The sequence below is a fragment of the Brassica napus genome, chromosome C9 (genome assembly GCF_020379485.1).
Source record: "Brassica napus cultivar Da-Ae chromosome C9, Da-Ae, whole genome shotgun sequence".
In the NCBI taxonomy this organism is placed as follows: Eukaryota; Viridiplantae; Streptophyta; class Magnoliopsida; order Brassicales; family Brassicaceae; genus Brassica; species Brassica napus.
The window spans coordinates 31,700,830-31,727,868 of record NC_063452.1 but is presented as its reverse complement, the minus strand read 5'-3'; the positions used below and the strand labels follow the sequence as shown (position 1 = coordinate 31,727,868).

The following is a 27,039-nucleotide window of genomic DNA, read 5'->3' as shown; positions in this document are numbered from 1 at the left end:
AGGGACCACCGATTTAATAATCACTTCTTTTCCTCCTCTAGTAAAGAATTTAAAAGTCCATCCATTAACCCTATTATTCAAGCGATCTTGAACAAAACCAAACACCTGTACCTTAGATCCACCAAGACTTTCGGGCATTCCTAAATAAGATCTCATTCCTCCTAGATTCTGAATACCCAAAATATCTCTCAATTCTTGGCGACTGGATTCTTCGATCTTATGTCCAAATTGAATTGAGGATTTCTGGAAATTAATTTGTTGCCCTGAAACAGCCTCGTATTCCTTTAAAATCCTGAGAATGGTTTGACAATCTTCCTTGTTTGCCTTACAAAAGAAAAGACTATCATCGACAAATAGCAAATGAGAGATTGATGGGCAAGATCTTGCTACCTTTATACCGAATAATTGTTTCACTCTCTCCGCCTTCTTGATATTCATAATTAAAGCCTCAATACACATAATAAATAAATAAGGAGACAAAGGGTCCCCTTGATGTAAGCCCCGCTGGGGAATTATAAGGCCTCGCGGCTGACCATTGAGAAGGACCCTATATTGAACCGAAGATATATATTCCAACATTAAGTTGATCCAACGAGGATCAAAACCCATTTTATGAAGAAGAGCCTCAATAAAACTCCACTCGATCCTATCATACGCCTTGCTCATGTCCATTTTTATAGCCATAAACTTATTTTGACATGACTTATTGGCTCTCAGTCCATGAAACATTTCCTGCGCTATAAGAATATTATATGATATTAACCTTCCTTCCACAAAAGTCGATTGTGTCTCTGATATTAGTTGTGGGAGGCAAATTTTCAGTCGTTGACACAGAACTTTCGAAATAATCTTGTAACCCACATTACATAGACTTATCGGTCTCAGTTCTGTCATCCTTGTAGGCCTCTCTATTTTCGGAATCATACAAATATTCGTAATATTTAACCGCGGATCCATATCTCCTGAAACCAAAAAATTATTCACCATCTCAACCACATCCTTCTAATAACATGCCAGGAATGCTGAAAAAAAAGAGAGATGTCATTCCATCCGGACCTGGCGCTTTCTCCGGGTGCATCATAAATAAAGCTTCTCGGACATCATCCCATGTTGCTATTCTCAATAATTTTTGATTCATTTGGGGGGAAATAGACGGTACTATCTCTTCCAAAAAACTATCAAACTCTGTTGGAGTGGTAGAACAAAACAGACCTTCAAAATAATCAACCGCCACATTCTCAATTTCATTCTCCTCAGTTATCCAGTTACCCATTTCATCATGGAGACCCACAATTTTATTGCGGACCCTACGCTGCTTTGTTAGAGCATGGTAGAACTTGGTATTAAGATCTCCAGATGAGTGTCACATATTCCGACTTTTCTGATGCCAATATTCCTCCTCATCCTTATAAGCCTTTTGTAACTTCCTGGAAACTTCAAGAATCTCTTCTTGTGATCTATTGTCATCTGTTTGAACTTCCTCCAGTGCATGTTGAAGATCTTTAATTTTGTCCTTCCCATATGGCTGATTATCTTTCCGCCATGAGGAAATTTCATGGCGACAATTACTAATTTTTGTAACAAAGTCCTCAATTTGTCCTCCCTGGTTTTCTGTCCAGCCTGTCACAATTGATTCCATAAGGCCCTCCTATCCGATCCATCTCTTATCAAACCTGAACTGTTCCTTTTTTTTCCTTGAAAAATTATCCTCCAAAATAGCGACCACAGGACGATGGTCAGAGCCCACTAACCTCAAATATTCTGTGTAGGAACATGGGAAAAGCGTATGACATTCCTCATTTGCCAAGCCCCGATCCAGTCGACACCGTCACTGCACCTTTTCCTTTGCCTCTCCTTCCTTGCCATGAAAATTTATTACCTCGAGCCAGGAATTCTAGTAGCCCACTATTCTGTATCATATTGTTAAAAGGGATGAATGAAGTTGCGTATCTTAGGGATCCCCGATCCTTCTCAGGATTCCCAGTGATGTCATTTAGATCTCCAATAATAAACCAAGGTTCAGATTGTGATAATCCGTACCGCGTTAGTCTCTCCCATACATGTTCTCTTAACTTTTGTACCGGTTCCCCATAGACAAAAGTAAGAAAAACTTGTTTTCCTTTGACCACCGCTTCAATGTCTATCATTCTGTTGCTAGAATATAGAATTTTAACTTAATACTCATTGTTATAAAAGAGGGCTAAACCACCGCTTCTCCCATTTGGATCCACCGTAACCAGACTATAATAGCCAAAATGCGTTTGAAATCTTTGTACGGAATCAAAATCCTGTTTCGTTTCAGACAAAAATAGAAATTCTGGTCTGTGTTGGTGCCATATCTCCCGAAGATAACTTATGGTCCAATGACTTCCGAGTCCTCTACAATTCCAGCTTAATATCTATATATATATAAAGATGTTGGTGACCCTCCTGTGATGCCACGTGGAAAGTCGTGCATCCTAGAAGCGACACCTGTCCCCTTTCACAAAAATGATGCGTTTCATTTATTTTTGTTTGTGTTCTGTCTGGGTTTCCGTTTTTTCTGTTGTCATTATTTTAGTTTATAAAGTCCAGTCTACTAAGAATTAACTCCAAATGTATATTCGAGACTTATACATATTGGACTACTTTGTTAAATTGGGCCAAATTCTAATCTTAACAAAATAATAAAGTATAAAATATAAAACGATTTTAAATCATTAAAATATTACAGACGAAAATAAACAGAAATTATAATAAATCTAAATATAGAATACTTATGTCGGTAGAAGAAGATATGACAATAATGGCGATGGTGGAAGAAATGACAACGGTGGTGGCCGGAACAAATGACAGTGCTCAGTTGCAAATATGGTAAATGTAAACAGCGTCGGTGGTGATGTGTAAATGGTTCTCCACGTTCTTCTCCAAGAAGTCAGATCTGAAACATGCAAATGAAAAGAAAAAAATAAGTCAAGGATAGAAAAAAGGCGAAGACAAGAAAATGAGTGTGCTGGGAAGAAAAGAAGTCAAAGATCCCAGAAGTTAATGCAACTATTGGATTTAAAAGCAAATGATGTATGATCAATGAAAGAAAAGAAACAATATATTAAAAGAAATTAAAGTAAACGTCAAAGTATAAAGAAAAATCTGAATTTTTTCAAAAAAAAAAGATCTGAAGAAGTTAAGAAAAGATCTGAAGAAATTGAAAAAAGAAAATTGCAGTAGTCGAAAAGAAAGCTAAGAAGAAAATAAAAACAAATTAAGGAAGAAGAACGATTTGATGAATAAATCTATCTTTTCCTATTCTTTTTTGGTAACTGGAATAAATCTATCATACAATAAAACCACTTTATAACAAATATTTTATAAAACTAATAATATTTATAAAAAAATATTAAATCGAGTATTTTATGAAACGAACTACGTGTCATCTTTCATAGGTTTTGTATGTCGAGGGATTGGTGAACAATTATCGTCTCAGTGAATATTGTCTCAGTGGCCCAAAAAAAAGTCTCTAACTAACACACACAAATAGTAATCTTTGCTAAGAGAATAATATTAACTTTTAAAATGAATTAGTAGTATAACACATAATATATCTTATAACTGTTATAAATTTTTATATAGCACTAAAACATAAGATCTATAAATTTATAAATGTTTTCATTATGATTTTATCACATCTAAATAATGAAACGTAATAATATAATCTATACTAATACCAAATATTTTGTAAACCAATTCATTTTATTTTAGTCTGTAGGAAACTCACTATTCGCTAAGGTATGTGGCATACCGAAATCTAACGAGTTATTAAAAACACAAAAGGAATAAAAAGTACTTTAACAAAAAAAAAGTAAGCAGGAAGAAATTTGTTGTGCTTTTTAATATATACTTATAATACAAAGTTTGCATGTATACTATATGTTTATATGACAAAAAATATATTATAGATTAAATGGTTTGTTTAAAGTTTAGCACAATGGGATTGGTTAGTTTTGAATCAATATGTTTAAAAGAAAATCTATACGAGAAACTAAAAGTCTCAATTCATTCAAAAACAAAAGAAAAGACGTAATGGAGTAACAAAGTAGTCAATGTAGTCGAACTTTCATTATAGATATAATAAACTAAACATTTTAAATTTAATTTACGAATTAATTTATTTTTAACAGTTTTTTATTTGGTTACCCAAGGCTTTTGCTTCGGGTACCAGTTTTATAGGATATATGAGCAACATGACACTGATTAGTGAGTTATATTTTTAACTGAGATTTCAAGATTCATCATTTTTAGTGTTTTGTCATCATATGGTGTAGCTTCTAACTCAATGGAATCAGAGCTTAAATAACTTTGGAGAGGAGATAGGCGTTCACCTCATGCACAGTATTATTTGTAGGTGTCAAGACAACTCTCTCTTTTAAGTACTACTTGCTTCGATAGTTCTGGAGGAAGTTAGGATATGCAGTATCTGCTAATGCTTCATGCGGAGTTTCAGAGTTAGATATCAGTCATAAATTCACTAAATATCATTCTGATTTCGTTTACAGAAACTAACCACACCATTGCTCTGCACTGCTGACTTAGAACACCTCATGACTCACAGTGACAGCAACCAGCGTATATACAGGGCCGCGGAGACACACAGGGTTAGTATCAATTTGGATACGTTCTTCTGCTATCTCTGGTCCGATTTAAAAAAAAAATACATTGACTAAATCACTTTCATCGCAGGAACAACAACCAATCTGATGTCCAATCCTTCTGAGCTTTATACGAAGACATCGTTTTCAGAAATACAAATACTAATAATTTGAGACCCTTTACTCTGTTATTTAATAATTGGTTTCAAATACAGAGTCTCTAATATGTATTTAGTGTGTTAATTAGATGTTAATATTTATGTTTAACTAATATTTCATCTTTTTTTATATAATTTCTAACAATTTTCTCTCAAATTATTTAGATAAATTAAATAATGGAAAAATTCAAATAATTTATAAAAAAAACGAAAATACATATAATCTTTTGGATTAAAAGATGACAAATTATGAAACTATAACAAATTAAATCAAATTATATTACATATTGGCCATCTATCGGTTCAATCGATTTAGTTTCGGGTTTTCGTGATTTTTTAAATATGGATATTTTTAAAAACCTAAATTGAATTATCGAACCACCGGATTAATCGGTTTGACCGTGGGTTCAGATCAAATTTAAAAGCACTGATTTAAATGCAAAATATTTTAAATACAAAAATTCTTAAAAATTAATAAAATATTTATTAAGATGTAGAATTTGTCATCATAAAATATTCAGCGCTTGCAAAACGCGGATCAAAATCTGGCTTACATTATTTTCAAATTATCATCCCGCCCGTAGAGCGGACCCGGCCCTAGTTTTCATATATAACAATATTTATATTGCTCTTTCAAGCCAGAAAGTAAAGGTTTAAAGATACCCGATAATGTTTTAACCTCCAGATTCCATAGCCACCATAATACAACTATATTCGAATACTCATCAAACAAATATATAACAAACGGACGCCATCTTAGTTCAATATCCTTATGATAATCATTATACCAAATTTTTCCAAACAATCCCCATACTCGAGTCGAGGCCCAAATGACCATCCTTTTGTTTAACATTAAACTCCAAAACCCCCATAGGAGACCAAAGAGAAAACCTGTTACTATTAAAAATAAACGAGCCCATTCACTATATAATACCATACAAAATTTATTTTTTATACTTGGGCTTAATGATAACCAAGAATCCAGTCCCACCAGTGTGAATATACTTTCCTCCAATTTCATTAAATCAGCAGTTAACCATATCAATGAAAACGTTTTCCAAAAGTGACCCTTTGCCAAATATCGCTCTTAGTGTCAACAACTTAAAACTCCACTCGACAATAGAAGACTTGATGTCGGAGCCGACGACTGCAGTGCCAAAGTGTGTCGTAATTATCTGTACATTTCACAAAATAATAATATAAGCGAGACATATTATATGGACACTTTTATAGACTGATAGAATCTGAGTATCGATAAAATCAACCCCATATTTCATATCAGATACTACCTTTACCACTCCATCTTGTACGTTCTCGTAACACCATAAAGCTCTTTCCGCGACCCCTCTTTGTAGAGAGCCATAACCACCAAACCTCAAAACCTGCCCGCTCCCTCATACCATCAACCATTAAACCCATAACGATTGCATGAATTATGATTAAACCATTGCATAGCCATAAGAGTACTGTTTTCTAGGAAGGAAAACAGAACCTATATTTTATCATACTGACCCGCGGAACCATATCAAACCCCACCATTAAAAAAATTGAATCAAATACAAATAGCTGCAGGTCATCACATCGTAGTGATTCAAGCCCATGATCAGCTCCTATAATGTGTCACCAATAAACAAGGAGTGGAGCAATAAAGCGACCCAAATCTGTCCACTTATAACCAATAACAATACACTTGTACCCATTTACTAGCCCAAGTTCAGAGCCAATCATTCTGTTAACTCTTTTTCCATCACTGAATCTGTTTCCTTTATCCAAAAAAATCACAACGTAGCTAGTATAAGTTTCACCCATGATAAGCAAATTATAGAGAAGAGTAAATAAGATTTCACAGCCATTCTTGGAACAACTCTATCATCGACCTGTATCCCCTTTAAAAGACACCTCGTAGTCTTTTCCATATATGTATCCCTTCTCTATAACTGGTTTGATGGGACCAAGTTAAGAGTTTGCAGTGCTGTAAATAGGACAGGAAAATTGATCCAGCATCTCAGAGAACTCCAGTTATCCCACCTATTTCCAGTCCTCCCAATTTGTCTCCAACATATGACCAAACACCAATATAAGCCTATACGAAATAAGATGTACCAATGACCATAATGAGTTGTCAAGACTAGAGACAAGAAAACATAACCAAAAATTCCATTCTTATTCCAATCCATAACCTTGTATGGATCACCAACCCATATTGAAACCACAACCAGAAACAAATAATACATAAAGCCAGAACCAAACATGCTCAGAGAGCTTGTTGAATTAATTAAAACAGCCAAACCAACGATCACCCATCTCCTTTCTATCTTATCTTCTGTCTTGAGCTTATCCATAATCTCCTTGTCAAATGAAAAAGATATCGTTTTGATGATAACGAAGATCATACCTTGATAATCTTTTGATTGATCCTCTTGATTCCGCATCCATTTCGAAGATCCTAATGATAATACGCTCCATGCACTCCCAATATTTGCTCCGACCCACAAAATCCTTCGCAAAACCAAAATAACCCTAGTTGCTAGAACTCCATTTCGTCCCAGAATCCTCCCGATCGTTTCATTATAGTAGAGATCTGATCGATTTCGTTTTATCCCTTGAGAACCCGGATCCCATCTTCAAAAGAGCATGAAAACCCTAAAGAGCTATCGCCATCACTGTCGCTTCTTTGCAACAAAAAAACAAAAAAAATTATTTGGAACCTTTGTTTTCGAGAAGCTAAAGATTTACAATTTTTTTTTTTTTAATTTTTTAAAATTTGAAATCTTATCCCTAAAACCTCACCCAACTCTAAACCCTAATTCTAAATTAGTTAATCCTAGAGTAAAAATGTATTTTTATCATTTAATAAAACTTATTTTAGTCATTTTTCTCATTGAAAACTATTTTTGTGACAAAAACTTAAAAAGAAGAATTTCATTTAATCTAAGTAATTTTCTCAGATCAAAAAAAATTAAAAGTAAAAAATAAAAATCAGAAACTAAAATCTTTTTTTTTTGGCACAACCAAAAACTGAGGTCTAATTTTTTTTAAAAAACAATCACCTAAATCTTCTTGCAACCATCTTCATTGTTTTTACTTTTCATTTACATTAGTATATAAATGAAAAAAAATAAAATGAATTAAACCATAAAAACTAAACTAAAAGAATTAATTTCGGGCTGATTCATTGTTCTGAAAAACTGACGATCACGTAATTAGCAAACCTTGGAGTAAGCTCCAAGCTCGGACCAACGTATCGACTTGACATATTTCATTGCCCCAAACGTTCCGACGTGTAAGCCCTGAAGCTTCCATCTCCACACACTGTTCTCTCTCCACATGCTGAATCATTTTCATGTCCATTGAGCTCGCCGTAACATCCTGCGTTAACCAGAAAAATGAAGATATGAGAGGAAATAAACAATCTCCGACCTGAGAGAAACTTCGACCATGAAAACACAATCAAATCAAGGAGCTCGAACGTACCCACATGGGGCCGCTAGTGGCATTTAGTATCAACCACTTGAGGAAATTATCCTCCGACTCGGCGAGAAGTTGTTGTGAAGCAACATCAATGGTGAGGTTTTGAAAGAGTGCATCATTTTGTGATCCATTGACCTTAATCACTATTCTCTTGTGAACCCAAACTATTTTCTCAAGATGGTAAGCTGTTGTGCTCCGGCTGCTGTCGCTTCTGATCCACTGGTCCACATCAATGGCGTCTTCAGGCAATTCTTCGTGCACCCTAAGAAATGTAAATGCTCTTTCCCCACTCGTCCAGCATAGATAAGTTGATGATCCGTCATCTAAATAAGGAAGAGTGAAACTCGTGAAAAAGGAGAAACAATGGGTATTATTAACCAATTTATCAATTGACACGTTCTCAAGTTTCAAACCGGCTATTCAGGAGCGTAAAATGAATCTAAAGTATCCTTTCAGTAAGACAGAAGATGATGCAAGCATAAATGTATAGTCTCGTACACAACTTTGTGTTTCTGCCCTTCAGTATTACACACATACATAGTGCTTACTGAGAAGCTCGTAGAAAAATGTTATACACATACTGAACGTAAGTATGCCCTACATGTTAAAGACTGAATAAGAGAAATTCTAAGAAATATCAGTTGTTTCAATGATCAGTCATATAAGTAGGATAATTTAATAAGATGATGATTTAAGAATGTAAATGAAAACAAAACGCTAATGTTCCAGTAAATTACGCTCAATGTTCTCTCTGGCAATAGCAAGTTTGACTTACCTACCACAAATCCTGCAAGCGGTATATCTATATTTTCCCCACATTTGTTTTCTGAAGGATCATCAGATTCCACTTGGAGAACCAGAAGATGAACTGAAAGAACCTGTTGCATCAAATAATATATAAAGAAGAATACAAGCAAGAAGGCCTTTAAGACAATACACATGAATGAAACTAGAAAGTAACTTTGCTAATCCACCACAAGATTACCTTGCAGACAAAGTTAATTTGCCGATTATCCTTGTGTCCTGAGGATTCTTGAGGTCTTATTTTAGGTAGACCAATAGCAGTTTGATGAGTCGGTTTGTCTAAAGCTGGACCATTCAATGCCTTTCGTGAGTTTATTTTGACAAAAGATGCTGATGACAAGAGAAACCTGCTTTCCTCTCTACAGAAACAATAATGCAAGAGACTAAAAATGAGTTCGTTGCTTATAGAAAAGCCAATTTATCAAAGGCTGTTATTTATGTATAATACCTAGTTCCAAGAATCCGGTAGAATGTTGCATTCACCCCAGGGCCAAATCCAGTGAGGTATGAGTGCCTTCTAAGTGGACCAAAAATCTTCACCTGAAACACATCATAAAGGAGAGCTTCAAGAATGCAGACAGCACAGAGAAAAGAGTATGATATGCACTCACAATTTGATAATCGACTCGAACATGAATGCAATAGCTGCTGATGACACTCGAGTCAACAGCCTCAACTGCCACTACATCACCCGTGAAAGTCGCTAGGTTTCCCTCAGGAAACAAGCTGTTGGAAATAGGTGGTTGAGACGGCTCTGCATGCATGATAATCTCTCCCTGAGTATTATCTCCATCCTTTTCAACTGCGACTGGCTTGTTCAGTTCGTCCAAGTCCTTAAGATATACTGAGAAGAGAGCTTTTGCATCATAAGGGAGAAGAAGCGAAACATCTGAAAAACGTTGTGGACAAGAAACATCTCGTTGTCCCACCGCAGGAGATGGTTGAGAAGACACCAGAGGATATACATCCATAGATCCATTATGGGTTGAAACTTCATCAAAAGAAAATTCCAGACTCCATAAACGTGATTCGGGTCTGATATTGATTTTATCATTGTTAGATATGCTGGACCGTCCAAAACAAAAAGAATCGTCAATGTCATGCTTCATCAAATAGAAACCACCAATCTGCAACCCCTGCCGTAACAATGCGAAAGCATCATTTAATTTAAATAATCAGTTATTTGTGCAGCATGCATGTTTTACGAGGATCAATGTTATTGTTAAAAACAAAGCAATACTTACATTATAGTTTTTGCATTCAGGTATGAATTCTAACAGCACACGCTTAACACTTCGCATGTTACCACTTTTCTTTTCCTTTAAATTAGACAGAGTTGCTGCTACGGCCGACCAGTGACTGCTTGCACATCGAACGGTCATGTCGCAGGAAATTTCATGCGGTACAGACAATACTCTTTCACTCCCTAATGATTTATTAGTTTTACATCTCTTACGTGGATGTTCTTCTTGGGAGGTCTTGCTTTCATCAAATTGGGGAGCAGCTGCGTCTTCTTCGGTCACAGTGCAAACGAGTTCCCATGGAATGATTACAGCTTCGATGAAAACACTGGTGCAGTCAGGAATTCCTGGAAGACCCTGGTGCAAGTTCAATAATTATAAAGGTTAAGGTCTTTATTTAAAATTAGTAGCATAACCAACAGCTTCTCTTTGTCGAACCAAACAAATAAACAATAGTGACAATATGGAGATCGCTTTTTGAGATATAAGCGCATACCTTTTTGAGAATTGGAAATTTATGTGTCACCCTAAATACGTGAAACCTGCCCCCTTTGAACTCATTGAGATCATGCCTCCAGTCAATAGACTGATCCACGAGAGCAGTTTTACAGTTTGCAGCACCAAACGATAGAGAAAATGGCACTGTCAAGGCGTTGTCGCTATCCATTGAAGTGGGATCAAGCAAAATTTTACAGTGAAGTGGCTTTTGAAGAAACGGGATGTGGCGCATTGATTCAGGTATTTCCATAATGAGATTGTAATCAGAAACCTATAATTAGAAAAAGATAAGAAATTGAATATTACGAGTTCGGTATTTTCAAATGCAGTTTGGAGTATATAATTAACCTCATATATCCTGCACGAATTTCTATCACTTAGAAAGTCTGGCATCAGAACATTAATGCTGCTAGTTCTGTCTTGCAACTGTAGTATTCCAGAAGCTGAAACCTATATAAAGGAGTAATGTCAAAGCTAAACAAGTGTACAAATAGAGGAAAACAGAAACCTTGTTATGTAGATACTATGTAAAGATATTCACCATATCAAGGTGACAAGTTGAAATCGACATCTCAATAGATTAAAAACAACCTTTCAAACGAGTTAACGGATGGCACAATATATGCATATTACGAGTGTCGAGTAGTATACCTTCAATCTTCCAAGCAAGATAACACCAATATCTTCACTTTTTAGAATCTTCACATTTGTATGACAGTATCTTTTCTGAATTAAGCAATGACTAGCAATAAACTGGGTGTCATCTTTCTTAATCCGAGAGAGCAATTCATCCAGCAAGACCTTGTAATGGTGGACAAAACTTGAGATAGGCATGACCTGTTTGTCGAAAAAGGGTGGAACTAATATTATAAGATCTGAAAATAATCATGCAACTAAACCTGTTCCAGTCTAACCATGGTCTACAAATGAGTAGTCTTACCAGTTTTGGATTGCAATCACGGGCTTCACTATTGCATCCGCAAGATTCATGCATGCAGAATTCAGTAAAAAGCCCGGACTGAAAATTTCAAAGTCTTGCATGTAATCAAACTGATGAGCATATGATTATTACCCTAAGAAGAGCATAAAAAGCTATATATATTGTCAAATTTTCAATATACCAATTTACCCTAGGTTGAAACATGGATGGTGGTATTCGTGACTCTGCATACATCTTTGTCAGTTCATCCTCCTGATAACACCTCATAAAAATGAGAAAGGCCATAGATAATAGGGAGAAAGGCCACAATAAAAACACAGAATCAAACCTGTTTTCTGTTAGTTACCTGGCATGATCTCAAACTTTCCTTGTCTGATGCCATTCCGCCAAAGTTCTGGAAGCACGAACTAACAAGTAGTGTCCTGTGAAGTATCGTTTTGCAGCTATATCAGTCATGAGTCATAAACTAGAATGAAATCGCTTAAATATTGCTCTAACCACCAGAGAAAAAAAAAAATACCAAAATCTTGCAGGAAAGGACAAAGACTCAACGAAACGACTCAGAGATGTCTGCAAACATGAATCTACAAGACAACTGAAGGACCAGCTGAATAAATCTCCAGACATGAGAAAGCATCCATGATTCAGTGATTTATAACGAAACCATACCTTGTTTCAAAAGGTGAAAATTTCTCAACTGTGATGCTGGTCTTAAAACATGCCCCAAGTATAAGCACTTTTCCCCAAGAAAATATGGTATTCACAAAATGAACATTTCTGACAAAAATCTGCACTAAGCAAGTAAAACAATCAAAGATCTCGAACAGAACAGATAAACTAACTTCTCAGATGCTTACAGTCAAACAATAAGAACCACACACTAAACTGAGAGCAAGAAGGAAATCTTACAAGGGAACCAGTCCGGATACTGTGTGATCTGTTATGTATCTGATCGGTCAATAAAAGCCAGACATCTTCATCCAGCTCAACAAGCTTCCCTTTCATGTACAAGCGGTTGACAAATCCAAGGTAGGAACCGCAGTTACCTCGCCCATCAACAACACTTTTCAAAGATTCATCTTTCTTAGAAATCCAAGGTGAATGAAGAACAGAGTTGTCAGTCGTCACAAACACCAACAGAGAATCACATTTGCTTATATATACCAACTTCTTCTTCATCCCCGATAGAGCAATGTTTCTTCCAACTAGCTTCACAATAGCAGGGTGCCAACTCGCAGCAACTGAACCACAGAAGTAAACGAAGACTGACTTCTCAAAACAGTGACTACAGTGAATCGAATCCAACACATCCTTCCGTCTACATTCTTTACACTCACAAGCCATTACCTTTACCAAAAACCCCTTCACGGAATCATCAGAACCCAAAGGAACAAGAGACACAGGGCTAACAGACTCCAACACACCACGGACGCTATACCGTGACTTACCACCACCATTCTCTACTGAGATCCGAGGAGGAGGAACCAATGGAAACGAACACCGAGAAAGCAACTCAACAGAATCCTCCACGAATCTCCACTTGATAATCTCCAAAACCCCACCGTGATGATTCGTAGGAATGAAATTCCAAGAAAGAACACGTATCGTACTCCCAATCGCACGAATTTCGAAACCGATGATATCGCAGCAGATCGTCAAGACGCCGTCTGTAAATCGAAAGCAGTAGCGATTCGGACATTTTAGGGTTTCGGAAGGAAGAGCTAGCGTCCCGACGATAACCGCCGGGTAGTTTAACGGTGCGAGAAATTTACGGCTTGACTTCGAATCGACGGTACCGAGACGTGATTGAGGGTTTCTACTGTGAGGAGACGATGAATTGAATAGGGACGATGCACCCGTGATGGGACGGCCTTCGTCGACTAGGTCTGAAATTGTGATGAGCGTGGCGTTCTCCATTTATCAGGAGCTCTTCCGATTAGACTCGCAGCTACAACGAGTTCAAGGGATGGACTCTGTAGATTGTGGACTCTGTGTGGAAACAGAGCGGGAACCCGAGGATGGTGACCCGGTTTGAGATTTGAGAAGATCAAACTTTATAGCGTTTTTATTCGGTGTATATTCGGTCTGGGTTTTGGTATAAAGTGCCCTCCGCATACAAAATTACAACCTCAAAAGATTTAAATCCAATATACGACCAACCCCTGAGATCAAAAGATCACCTAATAACACTTAAAAAGGATCCATGCTACTCGGTCTAGATGTCGCTGCTATATTTTCACCACACCAAAACGATTTCATCCCATGATCTGAGATGAACCATCTCTTGACCCTAATTAGACCGCATGATAAAAAAGAAATAATATAAACAAGCAGACTATGAAACTAAACCAAAATCTATTGATATATTGATGTTGGTTATGTAAATACGGTTTAGTGATCGTAAATAGATACATGGTTTGTTTTGGTTAGGTTGTTATGACAACTGTATATAGTCACACAACTCTCATTTGATAATGATAACAGAAAAGTTCCTTTTGTCGTTTCTCTCTCTTAGCTCTCTTTCCGCCATAGCTGAGCTCAAGAGCATCTTTCTGTTCATCTTCTCTTTTACTAAAATGGTATCAGAGCGTTGAGCTCTAGCTCAACAATCGGTCCTTTTCTCTTCATTTTCTTTCGCTTCCTCTGTTTTCTCGTCGACTCTCGTTCTTGTGTTCTTCGTTACGATGGTGGTTTCTCTTCGTCGGAATCGTCGTTCTGGTCGTTTCACCCGTGCTGGTAGCACCCTCCGCCTGAAGCTCTTCCTGCTTCCTCTACATAGTCTTCGTTTTCTCTTACCGCCTTGATGACCCAGACAGTACTCACTCTCCGCTGTATCTCCATCACGCCGATCATCCTGGACTGATGATTATCTCCGTTCAGCTTGATGGATCGATTTATGGTCAGTGGAACTCTGCAATGAAGATGGCCTTGGACGCGAAGAACAAGATCGCTTTTGTTGACAACTCTCTTTGTCATGTCCCCGTTCCTGGAACTTGACATAGGGTCTATACGTTTCAACAGAAACGGAACTGCTTTGGTTCAGATCATGGGAATTGATCGTGAACAAGCTGTAATGACGTAAATGATCAGGATGGATCATGAGAAACCTAAGTCTAGGTCTGGAAATAGACCAAGGGACTTAGTAAGATTGAATAAGATGAAGAGAAGAAGCTGTACTGAGTGTTCAAGTGTTAGACAATGACTGGGCCTTGTGGACGACCCATGGGTACCGATGGGCCGGTGGGCTCTTATGGTTGAACCATGGGCGTGGACAATCACTTTGGGCTTGTTTTAGACATGTCCAGGGGTGGTTTGGAAGGCCCAGGACGTGAATTTAAAAAAGAAGAATAACCGCCATGGGCAGTTACTTGGTGGCGGTTATGGGAAAAACTGCCCCTTTTGGTACCTTTTTGGTAACTGCTCGTCCAGGCAGTTAGGGGGGAGGTTATGACCGAATTATTCTTCATTTTTCTGGTCACTGGTCGAAAATATCATTACAGAGAAGATAGAAAACTCAGACAAACTTCTAGAGAGAAAAGAGAGGCAAACCGACGGTTGGAAGATCTGATCCGTGGTGGTTCCTGGTTGTTTCCGGTGGAGTTTGTTTGTGAGATCAAGAGGATGGATACTAGGCACGTCAGGGCTTCCTTCTACACCCTGAAACAAAAATAATCCAGAGAAAAATACAGAGATTTGGTCGGATTCCCAATCCAAGACCCATGGTGGTGTGAAGGCCATAAAGAGACAGTTTTGGGGCAGATCAAGGGGGAAGTTGAGAACGACCCTCTGAACGGTTTTGATCATTGTTGACAACACCCAAAGCCTTATCTGGAGCCTGTGAACACACGCAAATGGTGAGGAAAGGAGGGAGTTGGCCGGAATCCATTCCCAAGGGCCAATGCAGCCTTAAAGGGAGATTGGTGTGGAAAGCAGTTTCATGGGGAACAAAGAGGGAAGTGATGCACGACCTTTGGATGGTGATTGATCATGGATGATCATGTCTAAGGCTTCCTCTGTGTCTTGGGAACACACGCAATTGGTTAGGAGAGAAGGGGGAAGGCTTGACTCCACTCTCAAAGGCATGAACAGCCTTGAAGATGGATGCAGTATAGAAACTGGTTTCATGGAAGTTCCATGGAAGGAGTGACGGGCACGAACCATGGTTAGATCTTATCAATACTGGAAGTATGTGATAAGGGTTTGATGAAGGTGTGCTAGGAGGAGCATGGACGCCCCTGATGAGGTAACAGGTGGGTACTGCAGACCATTGGACATAGTCTGGTACACTATGGGCTGATCTGGTCCTGCAGTTACACCTTACTCTGTTTTATGATTATTAATCATATTATTTCTTCTTCTTATGATTGAGATTGATGATTAGACATAGTAGCACTGAACCATAGCTTGGCCGGTTCAGAAGAACCCTCAATGGCCTTGGTTTGGCAGCTAAGTCCGGATCTCCTACTTCCTGATGGATTTATGGCGATCTGACTTTGGAATCCTCTTAGTGGTGAATTATCATGAATTATCATGGTATTTGGGGATTTTTATCTGATTGATTTCGAGATGGTCAAGGTGGCCGGTGGGGCTGTTCTAGGTCGAGATCCATAGGATCTAGATCGGTTCTTGGAATTCTGACTTGACCATTCTCTTAGTTAAGATTTATCATGAATTATCATGAATCCTAATGAGTTTTTAGGGATTGATTTAGAGATGATCCCTTTGGCCGGTTTGGTTGATCTTGGCCGAGATCTATGGGATGGAGGCTGGTTCTGGGAAATCTGATTGAACCATTCTCTTAGTTATGATTTATCATGAATTATCATGAATTTTAATTGATTTTTGGAGCAGGTTTGCTTGCGGTTAAAATTGCACCTGAGGGCATATTGGGGTCAGATCCTTGTGTTAGGATATCTGATCATATGTTTGTGTGCTGGAACATATTGTCACTTATGATATTGATCATAAGGAATTGCTGGTTATCAACCTTGGCGTTGGTAAGGCAGGCCGTGTGTGACCTGATCATGGGCAAGGATGGATGACCTGATCCTTGGATGATGGATCAAGGTGTCTGATCTGATTGATCAAAGGATGCACCGGTGGTAAGAGCAACACTAATCAGGTTCAGTGGGACATGGTTCCATGACTGATTAGGAAGTATGGAGACTCATCAGTTCTGAGTCATGTGGGGTGGTTGGTTGATTGACTCAGGATCTCATGGGCATTGTTAGTCCATGAGCTGGACTTGGTATCATAAGTTGATAAGGCAAAAAGGATGTGGGACAGTGCATGAGCCGGTAAGGGTCAGATGCATGTCCTTAGCTGTTTGAAGACTTCTCAAGAGTTACTTATGTCTGTGGGGATGGTTGGCTGAATGACTAAGTACCCAAGGGAAGAGTTTATGCAGGTATAAGGGAGTTGGACGAGTGGACGGGGAGCTGGGCAAAGCTACCTCGCAGCTCGATCAGCTGGAACGGAGCAGCAAACCTCAAGTGAAGTGGTTCAGCTCAGCTAGCTGGGTGAGCTAGCTAAGACAGCTAAGTCAGCTGGGACAATGAGCTAACAAGCTCTGGGAATGTGGCAAGGGTATGATCTGTCAATGTTGCATAGATCTAGATAGAATGGCTTAGGGGAACGGAACCTCTGATTGTATGACTTGGTCTAGGTTCAAGATCGACCTTGGAGCTAGCTGGCAGTTGCGTTTACTGACCAGTAGCTGAGGAGATCTGACCAGACAAGTGTTAGATTGGATTTAGTCCAATGGTTAAGTAGATACTATTCCGCTGCGTATGTGTTGTATTGATCTAAGCTAGGAAAGACTATGGTAGTCTTGAGCTAAGATCTGAGTTAGCCCTCGCCTATGGGCGATGTTTTAAATAAAGGGCAAAAATTTTTAGAGGTTCGGTCCGGGTATGGACTGAGCGACGTGAGGCATCGACCGCGGCCTAGTAGGCCGGGATCGGGTCTTACACTCTTCCTCGACCTGATGTAAGTGACCCTCTCTTCCGGATCTGGTCTCGGTGTAACAGTATGGTTAAATCGTGGATCTTGAACTCGGTTTCCAAACAAATCTATGGTAGTATCCTCTCCTTTGACGATGCTGCTCAGATTTGGAACGATCTTCATGCTCGTTTCCACAAAACCAACTTACCCAGAACCTTTCACTTGGTTCAACAAATCCAGGATCTACGTGAAGGTTCGATGGATCTCTTCTATAATACACCACTCTGAAAACGCTTTGGGATAACCTTGATTGCTCTGAGGTTTCCGATCCTTGCGCTTGTTGTAATGCTGTCAACTGTGCTAGTCAGTGTCAAGCTCAAGCTCGCATTGAGCGTTCTCGAACTATCAAGTTCCTGGCTGGTTTGAATGAGAAATACTCAGCCATTCGAAGTCAGATAATCATGAAGAAACCCCTTCCAGACTTGGCCGATATCTGTAACATTCTGGATCAGGACGACAGCCAGCGTCAGTTCAACTTGATACCCAAAAGCTATTAGAACTCACACCCAAAAGCTAGCTTATAACTTAAGCTCTACTCAGCCTTTACCACCCTTGTTGTCTGCTTCACAGAACAACACTAGCCCTGATTCTATGCCTGGTGCTTTGTATGCGTTTCAGAAGAAGGAAAATCGCCCTATGTGTTCTCACTTTGGGGTTGTAGGTCATATCATTGATCGTTGTTACAAGCTCCATGGCTACCCGGTTGGCTGGAAGAAAGGGAAACCCATTCACGGTAAACCAGCTTCTTCATCCGCGGTTACTGCTGCTGTGTCTTCTTCAGACAAAACTTCTGGTGGTAACTTGGATTCTCTGGTCGGTAATCTCTCCAAGGATCAAATCCAAGAATTCATTGCTTACTTCTCATCTCAACTACAGCCGTCTTCTTCGGTTAATAACATCAACACCAGCTCGGTAGCTTCTACCAGTCAGTCCCCTTCTGGTATCTCTTTTTCACCTTCCACATTCAGTTTCATTGGTATTCTTACTGTCTCTGCTTGTGTGACTAGTGTGAAAACTTGGATTATTGACTCTGGTGCTACACACCACGCTACTCATGACAAATCCTTGTTCACTGAGCTTGATACATCAGTCAATCACCATGTGAATCTTCCTACTGGACAGACTGTTCAAATTGGTGGTGCTGGTACTGTTGTTTTAAACACAACTATCACTCTGAAGAATGTCATATACATCCCTGCATTCCGTTTGAATATGCTGAGTATCAGTGCTTTAACCACAGATCTTGGTTCTCGGATTATCTTTGATCATGAGTGTTGTCTGATATAGGATCTTTCCAAGGGATTGATGATTGGAAGAGGTAAAAGGATAGCAAACTTATACATACTGGATGGTGAAGATTCAGCTTGTGAAGACGCTGCTTCTCCTTCTTTTGTTGCAAATTCAGTTATTGATGCTTCTGTTTGGCATCGCCGTCTTGGCCATACTTCTTTTACTCGTTTAGAAACTCTCACAAATGTACTTGCGATTTCAAAGTTTAAGAATAAAGGATTGGTTCATTGTGATATCTGACAACAAGCTAAACAGAAGAAACTGCCTTTTCCCACACGCAAGAACATTTGCTCTACTCCTTTTGAGCTTTTACACATCGATACTTGGGGGCCATTCTCTGAACCAACTCAAGATGGTCATCGTTACTTCCTTACAATCGTCGATGACCATACTCGTGTTACTTGGATCTATCTACTTAAGCTCAAGAGTGATGTTCTTCGGGTCTTCCCTTCTTTCATTTCGATGGTGGAGACTCAGTTCAATACAAAGGTGAAATCGGTCCGTTCTGACAACACTCCAAAACTCCGCTTTGATGACTTCTACAGCAAGAAAGGGATCATCTCTTACCATTCTTGCCCTGAGACACCTGAGCAAAATTCGGTGGTAGAGCGCAAACACCAACATATCTTAAATGTTGCACGGGCTTTGCTGTTCCAGTCACATGTTCTTTTGTCTCTATGGGGCGATTTTGTTCTTACTGCAGTCTTCCTCATCAACAGGACTCCTTCTCCTTTGCTATCCAACAAGACTCCATTCGAGCTTCTTCATGGCAAAGAACCTGAATACACGCATCTGAAGACCTTTGGTTGTTTATGCTATGCAAACACCTCTCCTAAACAGCGACATAAGTTCCAAGATCGCGCAAAGGCATGTGTTTTCCTCGGTTATCCTGCAGGTTACAAAGGCTATAAGCTGTTGGATATTCAGAGTCATTCTATCTTTGTCTCTCGGAATGTGATTTTCTATGAAGATATGTTCCCATTTTCATCGAAACCTGATATCTCTAAGGATACAGAAACATTATTTCCTCATATTGGTCATTCCTCTCATGATTCTGAAGCGACAGTCTCTGATCATGCTCCACCTTCTGTTGTTGCTGACTCTGCTCGTCGTATCTCTAAACCTCCAAGTCATCTTCAGGATTACCACTACTACGCTACGAACTCCTCTACAGAGCATCCTATATCTAATGTCCTCTCCTATGCAGCCTTGTCTGATCCGTATATGATCTTCATCAATGCTGTTAATAGTATCGTTGAACCCTCCACCTATGCTCAAGCACGTAAATTTAAAGAATGGTGCAAAGCTATGGACATTGAGATCACTGCCCTTGAGGACAATGCTACTTGGTTGATATGCTCTTTACCCGCAGGAAAACAAGCTGTGCGTAAGTGGGTGTACAAGGTTAAACTCAACGCAGATGGTACTTTGGAAAGGTACAAAGCTCGGCTTGTCGCCAAAGGATACACACAGTAGGAGGGTCTTGATTACGTTGAGACATTCTCTCCAGTTGCAAAGTTGGCCACTGTCAAACTCTTACTTGCTGTTGCAGCGGAAAATGGTTGGTCTCTTTCCCAATTGGACATCTCAAATGCTTTCCTCAATGGGGACTTAGAAGAAGAGATTTACATGGAGTTACCACCTGGATACTCACCAAGACAGGGGGAATCTTTCCCTCCTAATGCCATTTGTAAGTTAAAGAAGTCTCTTTATGGCTTGAAACAGGCATCTCGCCAATGGTTTTTGAAGTTTTCAGAGACTTTACTTCATTTGGGTTTCACAACTTCTTCAGGGGATCATACCTTGTGTCTCAAGAATGCTGGTGGCATTTACATGCAGTGTTGGTATATGTCGGTGACATAATCATCGCTAGTAGTTGTGATAAGGCTACTGAACTTCTTAAAGCTGCGCTGCATACATCATTTAAACTCAGGGATTTGGGCACTCTTCGGTATTTTCTCGGTCTTGAAATTGCTCGATCCTCTGCCGGTATTAGCATCTGTCAACATAAATATGTCCTTGATCTCCTTACAGAAACGGGTCTTCTTGGTGCAAAGCCCTCTTCTATACCTATGGATCCTAGTGTCAAGCTTTCACAAGAAGATGGCGCTCTGTTACCAGACGCAGAACATTACCGCAGGCTCATTGGGAAGCTCTTGTACCTCACATTCACCCGCCTTGATATCACATTCGCGGTTCACAAACTGTGTCAGTACACAGCTTCTCCTAGAGCTCCTCACCTCCAGGCTTCTTATAAAGTCCTTCATTATCTCAAAGGCACCGTTGGACAAGGTTTATTCTACTCAGCTCAATCCGACCTGAAGCTTTCCGCATTTGCGGATGCAGATTGGAGCGGTTGTCCAGACTCTAGGCGCAGTGTCTCTAGCTTATGTATGTTCGTTGGACCAACATTGATCTCTTGGAAATCAAACAAACAAGATGTTGTTTCCAACTCCTCTCCTGAATCTGAATATCGCGCCATGTCTGATGCAGTAAGAGAGATGCTCTGGTTTCGGAATCTTCTTGAAGATCTTTGGATTGATATCTCTGAAGCTGCTCCTCTATACTGCGATAACACCGCCGCTCTACATATCGCAAACAACTCGGTTTTCCACGAGCGAAAGCATATGGAACGTGCTTGTCACATTGTTCAGGAAAGAGTTAAACTTGGACAGAACAAGATTCTTCATGTTCGGTCTGCCAATCAGCTTGCTGATATACTCACTAAACCTCTCTATCCTACTCCCTTCCGACATCTCTTAGGCAAGATGGACATTATTAACATATATGTGCCATCTTGAGGGGGAAAATTGATATATTGATGTTGGTTATGTAAATACGGTTTAGTGATCGTAAATAGATACCCGGTTTGTTCCGGTTAGGTTGTTATGACAACTGTATATAGTCACACAACTCTCATTTGATAATGATAACAGAAAAGTTCCTTTTGTCGTTTCTCTCTCTTAGCTCTCTTTCCGCCATAGCTGAGCTCAAGAGCATCTTTCTGTTCATCTTATCTTTTACTAAAAAAATCTAATTTCCAAACAAGTAATTGATTCCAACGATTTGAGTTCCATCCATATGCCAACAGTTTCATCACCAAAAAACCGCATTCTAGATTCATCTCATAACTACCATCAACCATTGCCTCGATCTATAGCAAAAACTGAACAATAAGTTTCAGACTCAAAGCCGGACCCTGATTTTAACACCTTTGATCCGATCTAGATCAAAGTTGAATTATTTAGTCGTGCAACAATCAAACAAGAACATGCAAGCCCAACTGAAGAACTTTAACCCAAAGCAAAGGTGTTATTGCCACGTTTCAAAACATTCGACCCGAGGTTCCAAATCAAATATGAAATCCCAAGGTCTAATGTAAAAGAATGGGTTTCCTACCGGTTCCAAGTTAAGGCTTTGCAACCCGAGTTTGAAACCGTTAGTTGGTTTATCCCGTACTAGGACTAATATGATATGAAACCCAAGCATTTTCAAAAACATTTATTATTCATATATAGCTTAGGTTCAAACATATAAAACACATATACATGCTCGAGCATCATTTAAAACTATAACATACTTATTACAAAACATATGTGTTTGCGAAAAGATGGCAACTCTACTCCAACAGCCACTGCTCCTTTAACCCGATCAACAAATTAAGGGTTACTTGTAAAACAGAGAGTTTAATGAGCAACTAATTTGCTCAGTGAATCAAGGCAATAATAATATTAATCCCCAACAAGCAAATCAGTAATCATATCATAAATAAACACATCTCATAAAAACCATTTTTGTTAAAAAAAGAAATACATAAAAAATAAAATTCTCAAAACATCATTGATTAAAAGTTTTTTTTTCCCAAATTGAAATTCATTTATAACTGAAACACGATGGTTCATACATAAGCTAGCGGATAAAATACATCCCCAGAAACAAGAGCCCACAGAACAGGCAGTTAGAACCCACACCGGGGCAACTTTCGATCACAACTTAAACGAGGCAAAAACCGCACTAAGAAATAGCAAACTACAAACAACTACACAGGAGCATAAGACCAACCAGTGTAGAACACCTTCAAAGTAGCAGAAAACCATGATCTGGAAATATCAATGCTGTCTACGGCACGCCATAAGATACCACCCACTTGTAGAACCCAAGACTCCACGTCTTCTCACACTGCATCTATCGCTGCCGCCTATGGCCTGCCAAACGGTACCATCCCATTAATTAAAAGTTTTAAAAGTGTTTTTTTATTAAATTTATATTTGCAGTAAACAAGCAACGACTGCATCACTCCCACAGAGATTATAGCATACATGTGCAGGCGACATAGCCTTGATACAAAAATATATAAAACCCAAATATAAAGAAGAGTGATGGTTGAGGGAAGATTCTTGTGAACTCTTGAAAATATATCCAACTTGCTCCTAAGCATTAGCTGTATTTCTCCTTGGACTAGGCATTTAGAGTATCGGTTCGGTTTAGTACATGTTTTTTAAATATAAATTTAGTTTTCTTCAAATACTTTCAGATATTTTTAACTGTTTTTTAAATATAAATATATATTTAGTTATGTTATATGTATATATAACTAATATTTTTATACATTCGGGTACTCATTCGGTTTTCGGTTCGGAACAATGGTCCTAATGAAGTCCAGTTATCAAACCATAACTTAGTGCAGGTACGTAGCCTAATTCACAAATTGAAAACAGCTAGTAGAGGCCTAAACTTGCATAAAGATTTCCAAATCCAACTGCCGACAGTGGATGGCATCAAGATCCCAAAAAAATTGCTCACCAATTAATTGCAAACATATCGAGGAAACCCATAATGAGTAAGCAATGACAAAGATCAGCCAGATTAGTTTAAGGCTTAATACCTTGTTCCAAACTGTGAGCCTTCTTTAGCCTAGTCCTCCACAACGCTTATGAGTGCATACAAATTTTCAACTAATTTTTGCTCTTTTACCATTACTCGGGATTCCTATCCATAAGACGTTGTTGCACATCTTTTATATCTTCTTCAGGCATTGGTTGGACGGTAAGAAGATAGAACACCAAAACATCACTGTCGGGTAAATAACTGAGCTAAGGAGCTGTAGACGGCCTGCAAAAGAGAAGTGTTTCAAAATCCAAGATGAGAACCAGCTCTAGAGCTTATTGAGGAAGGGCATATAGCCTAATGTCCAAAGTTTCCTAGTAGTTAGGGAAACCCCAAGATAGGACATTGGGTAAAGAAAACTGCTATATGAAAGAAGATTGTGACATGGAGATAAATGAAGTATTCATCATTATGCGGTTAAAGAAAATTCAGAAAAGGCACTGAAGCATCTTGGAAAAAATCGTTATAAAAGAAGGATTTTCCTTTTTTTTTCACAAAAAGTAGATTAACTTATTTTTTAAAGAGAGAAAATGAAATTTTAAATTTGTAGATCTTGTTGTTCAAAAACATTTTTTGGTAGATCTTTAACTTTATGGTTACATCTGAGTATAGCAGAATGGACAGAGCATTGTACGTGTTTAACACATTATGAGAGCTTTTAGCAACATAGGCTTTTGTAAGATCTTGTAAGACGAAACATTGAGGGGTTCAAGGGCTTTGTACGAGTTGTTAAACAAGATAAACTAGTGCAACAAATCAAAGAATGTTTTGATTTTGTTGAAGAATCGATTTAGACAAACTTGTAAGTGCCTTTAAAAAGATAAATCTAATTACTGTATATTTTTTTTTGTAAAGATAATCTATGTGTTATCTTGCGTTATAGTTCATGTACTAGATTAGCTTTAACACTTTCAAAAAGCTCACAACTCTATGTAGCTTGCTCCTTAACCAACCTTAAACTAGAACATTGTTTCAGTGGACAGTAAGAACTCATGATGTTTGTTCTTTTGTCTACAATGAGAGATTGTAATCATAACTCGAAAGTGAATTTCACCTTAGAACCTAGAGAATTAATTGAAAATAGCCTGAAATTATTATAACTATTATAACTGTATACATATCATGTTGATGATCGATGGAGAAAAAGAACAAGAAGAGACAAAGAATTAAGTTGCACAACAAAAAGCGATTCTCAATGCAATTGTTTTCAAGCAGCTAACTGAATCTCGCCGAGTTCTAGCTGAGCAGCGATATCCTCAAGCTGCTTCTTCACACTCATATCAATAAGCTTCGACCCGGAATCGCCATACCGAATCGTGAACCCAGCGACAAGGCTCGGATCAAGAATCGTCTTAACCCTCATGTTCTTCGCTCCGGTTAACTTCTGAACCTGTTTGGCGATCTGAGCAAGTTGCGGCGGCTCCAGTTTCACCACCGATCTAACCTCAGCCAATTGCGTATCCGTTATCTTGTTGTACACCATCTCGAACTCCTTCACGATGTCCGTCACTATGTTGATCCGATTCGCATCGACCAAGATGTTGAGGAAATTCGAGGTGTGGCTCTGGAGAGACGAAAATTTCACGATCTCGTCGATCACGAGACGCTTCTTCTCGACCTCGACGGTCGGATTGGCGAAGAAATTGAGTACCTGTGGATCTGAGAATACCTTCTCTAGCTTTTCTACGTCTGCACTCGTTAATTCAAGAGTATCGTTCCTCTTCGCAACATCTGCGAGAGCCATAGCGTAACTTCCGGCTGCTGTAGCTGACATTCTCGCTCCCGCCGCGTTTCCCCCACCGATTCGGAGTGGTAAGTTTGTTCTTCGAATAGGAAGAGATTTCGCGATTTGAAAGGAAGATGGTGGAAGTTTCGATTGCAGAGATAACATGGTTTGCTGAAGAGACGCCATTCCAGAGGGTAGAGCTAGAGAGAGGAGAGAGGAGAGAAGAGAGTGATTTGCAGTTTCTCAGAGACCAGAGGAGAAGAAGAAGGTAAGATTTTAGGAATAACAAACGGACGGTGGAGATTTCTTGTTGAGAAAAGATCGAGGGTAGAGAATAGAAGGATTATCTTGTGTTGAGGTTTCAGAAGGATTAGGCTATAGGTTACAAGAGAACGGAGGAGTCGCCACGTGGACTTATATGATAAGTAGGATATCTGTGTTCCATAATGAGTAAAAGAATCGAGTTAACCAAATTTTTTTATGCCACAAATTATAATGTCAAACCTAAAATCGGTAATCACGTTCAGAAACAAATCAAACAATAATAAAAGAGATGGGACTAGAGTTTCCGTTTATTGAACTTTACCAGTCGAATCAAGTAAAATGAGACACGTATAAACTTTTGAGAAATAAGAGCATGTCGACAATAGTTTAAGAGTTCATAGTCAGTTTTTCTCACTCCCTCTTCTCCCTTGTTCCCCCCCCCCCCCCCCCTTTTATAAGCCATCTCCTCTTCTTTGTCTCAATTGCTCTCCGTAATCATCATTACTTCTGTTGATAACGATGAGAGTAAAAGATTGGAAGAACTGTATATTGATTCTCCTAATGATAAAGCTTATACATATATAACTTATATATGAAGATAAAGAATATAAACGTTAAACCTAGTTTCTTTAACTAAATATATACATATCTCAATAACAATATTCACAATTATGTTTTATATCTTCATGATTCTCTATAGGCCCCCTCAAGCTCAAAGCGGTGATGAAGTGACAACTGAAGTTGAGATTGAACGATGATAGATCAAGACGTGACAGAGATTGTAAGGCCCCGACTTGGCTGCCTAAGCCGCGGTCGATATCTCACGTCGCTTTGTCCATACACTGACCGAACCTCTCAAAATTTCACTCTTTATCTATATTATCGCCCATAGGCGAGGGCTAACTTAAATCTTAACTTAAGACTACCTTAGTCATTCCCTAGCTTAGATCATTTCAACTTATGCACAGCGGAGTAATATCTACTTAACCATTGGTCTACGACCAATATAATACTTGCCTGGTCGAATCACCTCAGCTAATGGTTAGTATACTCAACTACCAGCTAGCTCCAAGGTCGACACTGAACCCTTTCCAAGTCATACAAATCCGAGATTCCATTCCCCTAACCATTC

The 27,039-nt window shown here is 38.8% G+C and overlaps 3 protein-coding genes across 8 annotated transcripts; 1 reads left to right on the top strand and 2 right to left on the bottom strand.

Moving 5' to 3' along the window:
- Positions 1-5,666: 5,666 nt before the first annotated feature.
- On the bottom strand, positions 5,667-14,903 carry LOC106422148 (CST complex subunit CTC1). 6 transcript variants are annotated; one of them, XR_007329131.1, is made up of 19 exons: positions 12,647-14,505; positions 12,407-12,525; positions 12,258-12,332; positions 12,084-12,159; positions 11,927-11,989; positions 11,738-11,815; positions 11,449-11,634; positions 11,146-11,247; positions 10,796-11,068; positions 10,303-10,656; positions 9,670-10,185; positions 9,507-9,598; positions 9,240-9,417; positions 9,030-9,132; positions 8,258-8,577; positions 7,996-8,152; positions 7,179-7,455; positions 6,073-6,866; positions 5,667-5,958 (listed from the first exon to the last, which is right to left on the bottom strand). XR_007329131.1 is itself a non-coding variant. In XM_013862974.3 (17 exons), the coding sequence occupies exons 1-17, from the start codon at positions 13,652-13,654 to the stop codon at positions 7,427-7,429; spliced, it is 3,738 nt and encodes a 1,245-aa protein (XP_013718428.1). In that variant the 5' UTR covers positions 13,655-14,501; the 3' UTR covers positions 6,929-7,426. The 6 variants fall into 6 exon arrangements, 2 of the variants coding, with proteins under 2 accessions (XP_013718428.1, XP_013718430.1); XR_001284372.3 differs by having other exon boundaries at positions 9,670-10,194; positions 12,647-14,501; XR_007329132.1 differs by lacking the exon at positions 12,258-12,332 and having other exon boundaries at positions 9,670-10,194; positions 12,647-14,501.
- Positions 14,904-24,987: 10,084 nt separating this feature from the next.
- LOC106422134 (ATP synthase subunit delta, chloroplastic) lies at positions 24,988-26,331 on the bottom strand. The gene is made up of 2 exons (XM_013862960.3): positions 26,230-26,331; positions 24,988-26,077 (listed from the first exon to the last, which is right to left on the bottom strand). Exon 2 carries the CDS (start codon positions 25,827-25,829, stop codon positions 25,125-25,127), a length of 705 nt encoding a protein of 234 aa, XP_013718414.1. The 5' UTR covers positions 25,830-26,077; positions 26,230-26,331; the 3' UTR covers positions 24,988-25,124.
- Positions 25,931-26,313, top strand: LOC111209454 (the record flags this gene model as incomplete). Its single annotated transcript, XM_022709366.2, is given in 3 exon segments — positions 25,931-25,939; positions 25,975-26,019; positions 26,021-26,313. Coding segments are annotated over 3 exon segments (99 nt in total), but the record flags the coding sequence as incomplete, so codon positions are not given.
- Positions 26,332-27,039: the final 708 nt, after the last annotated feature.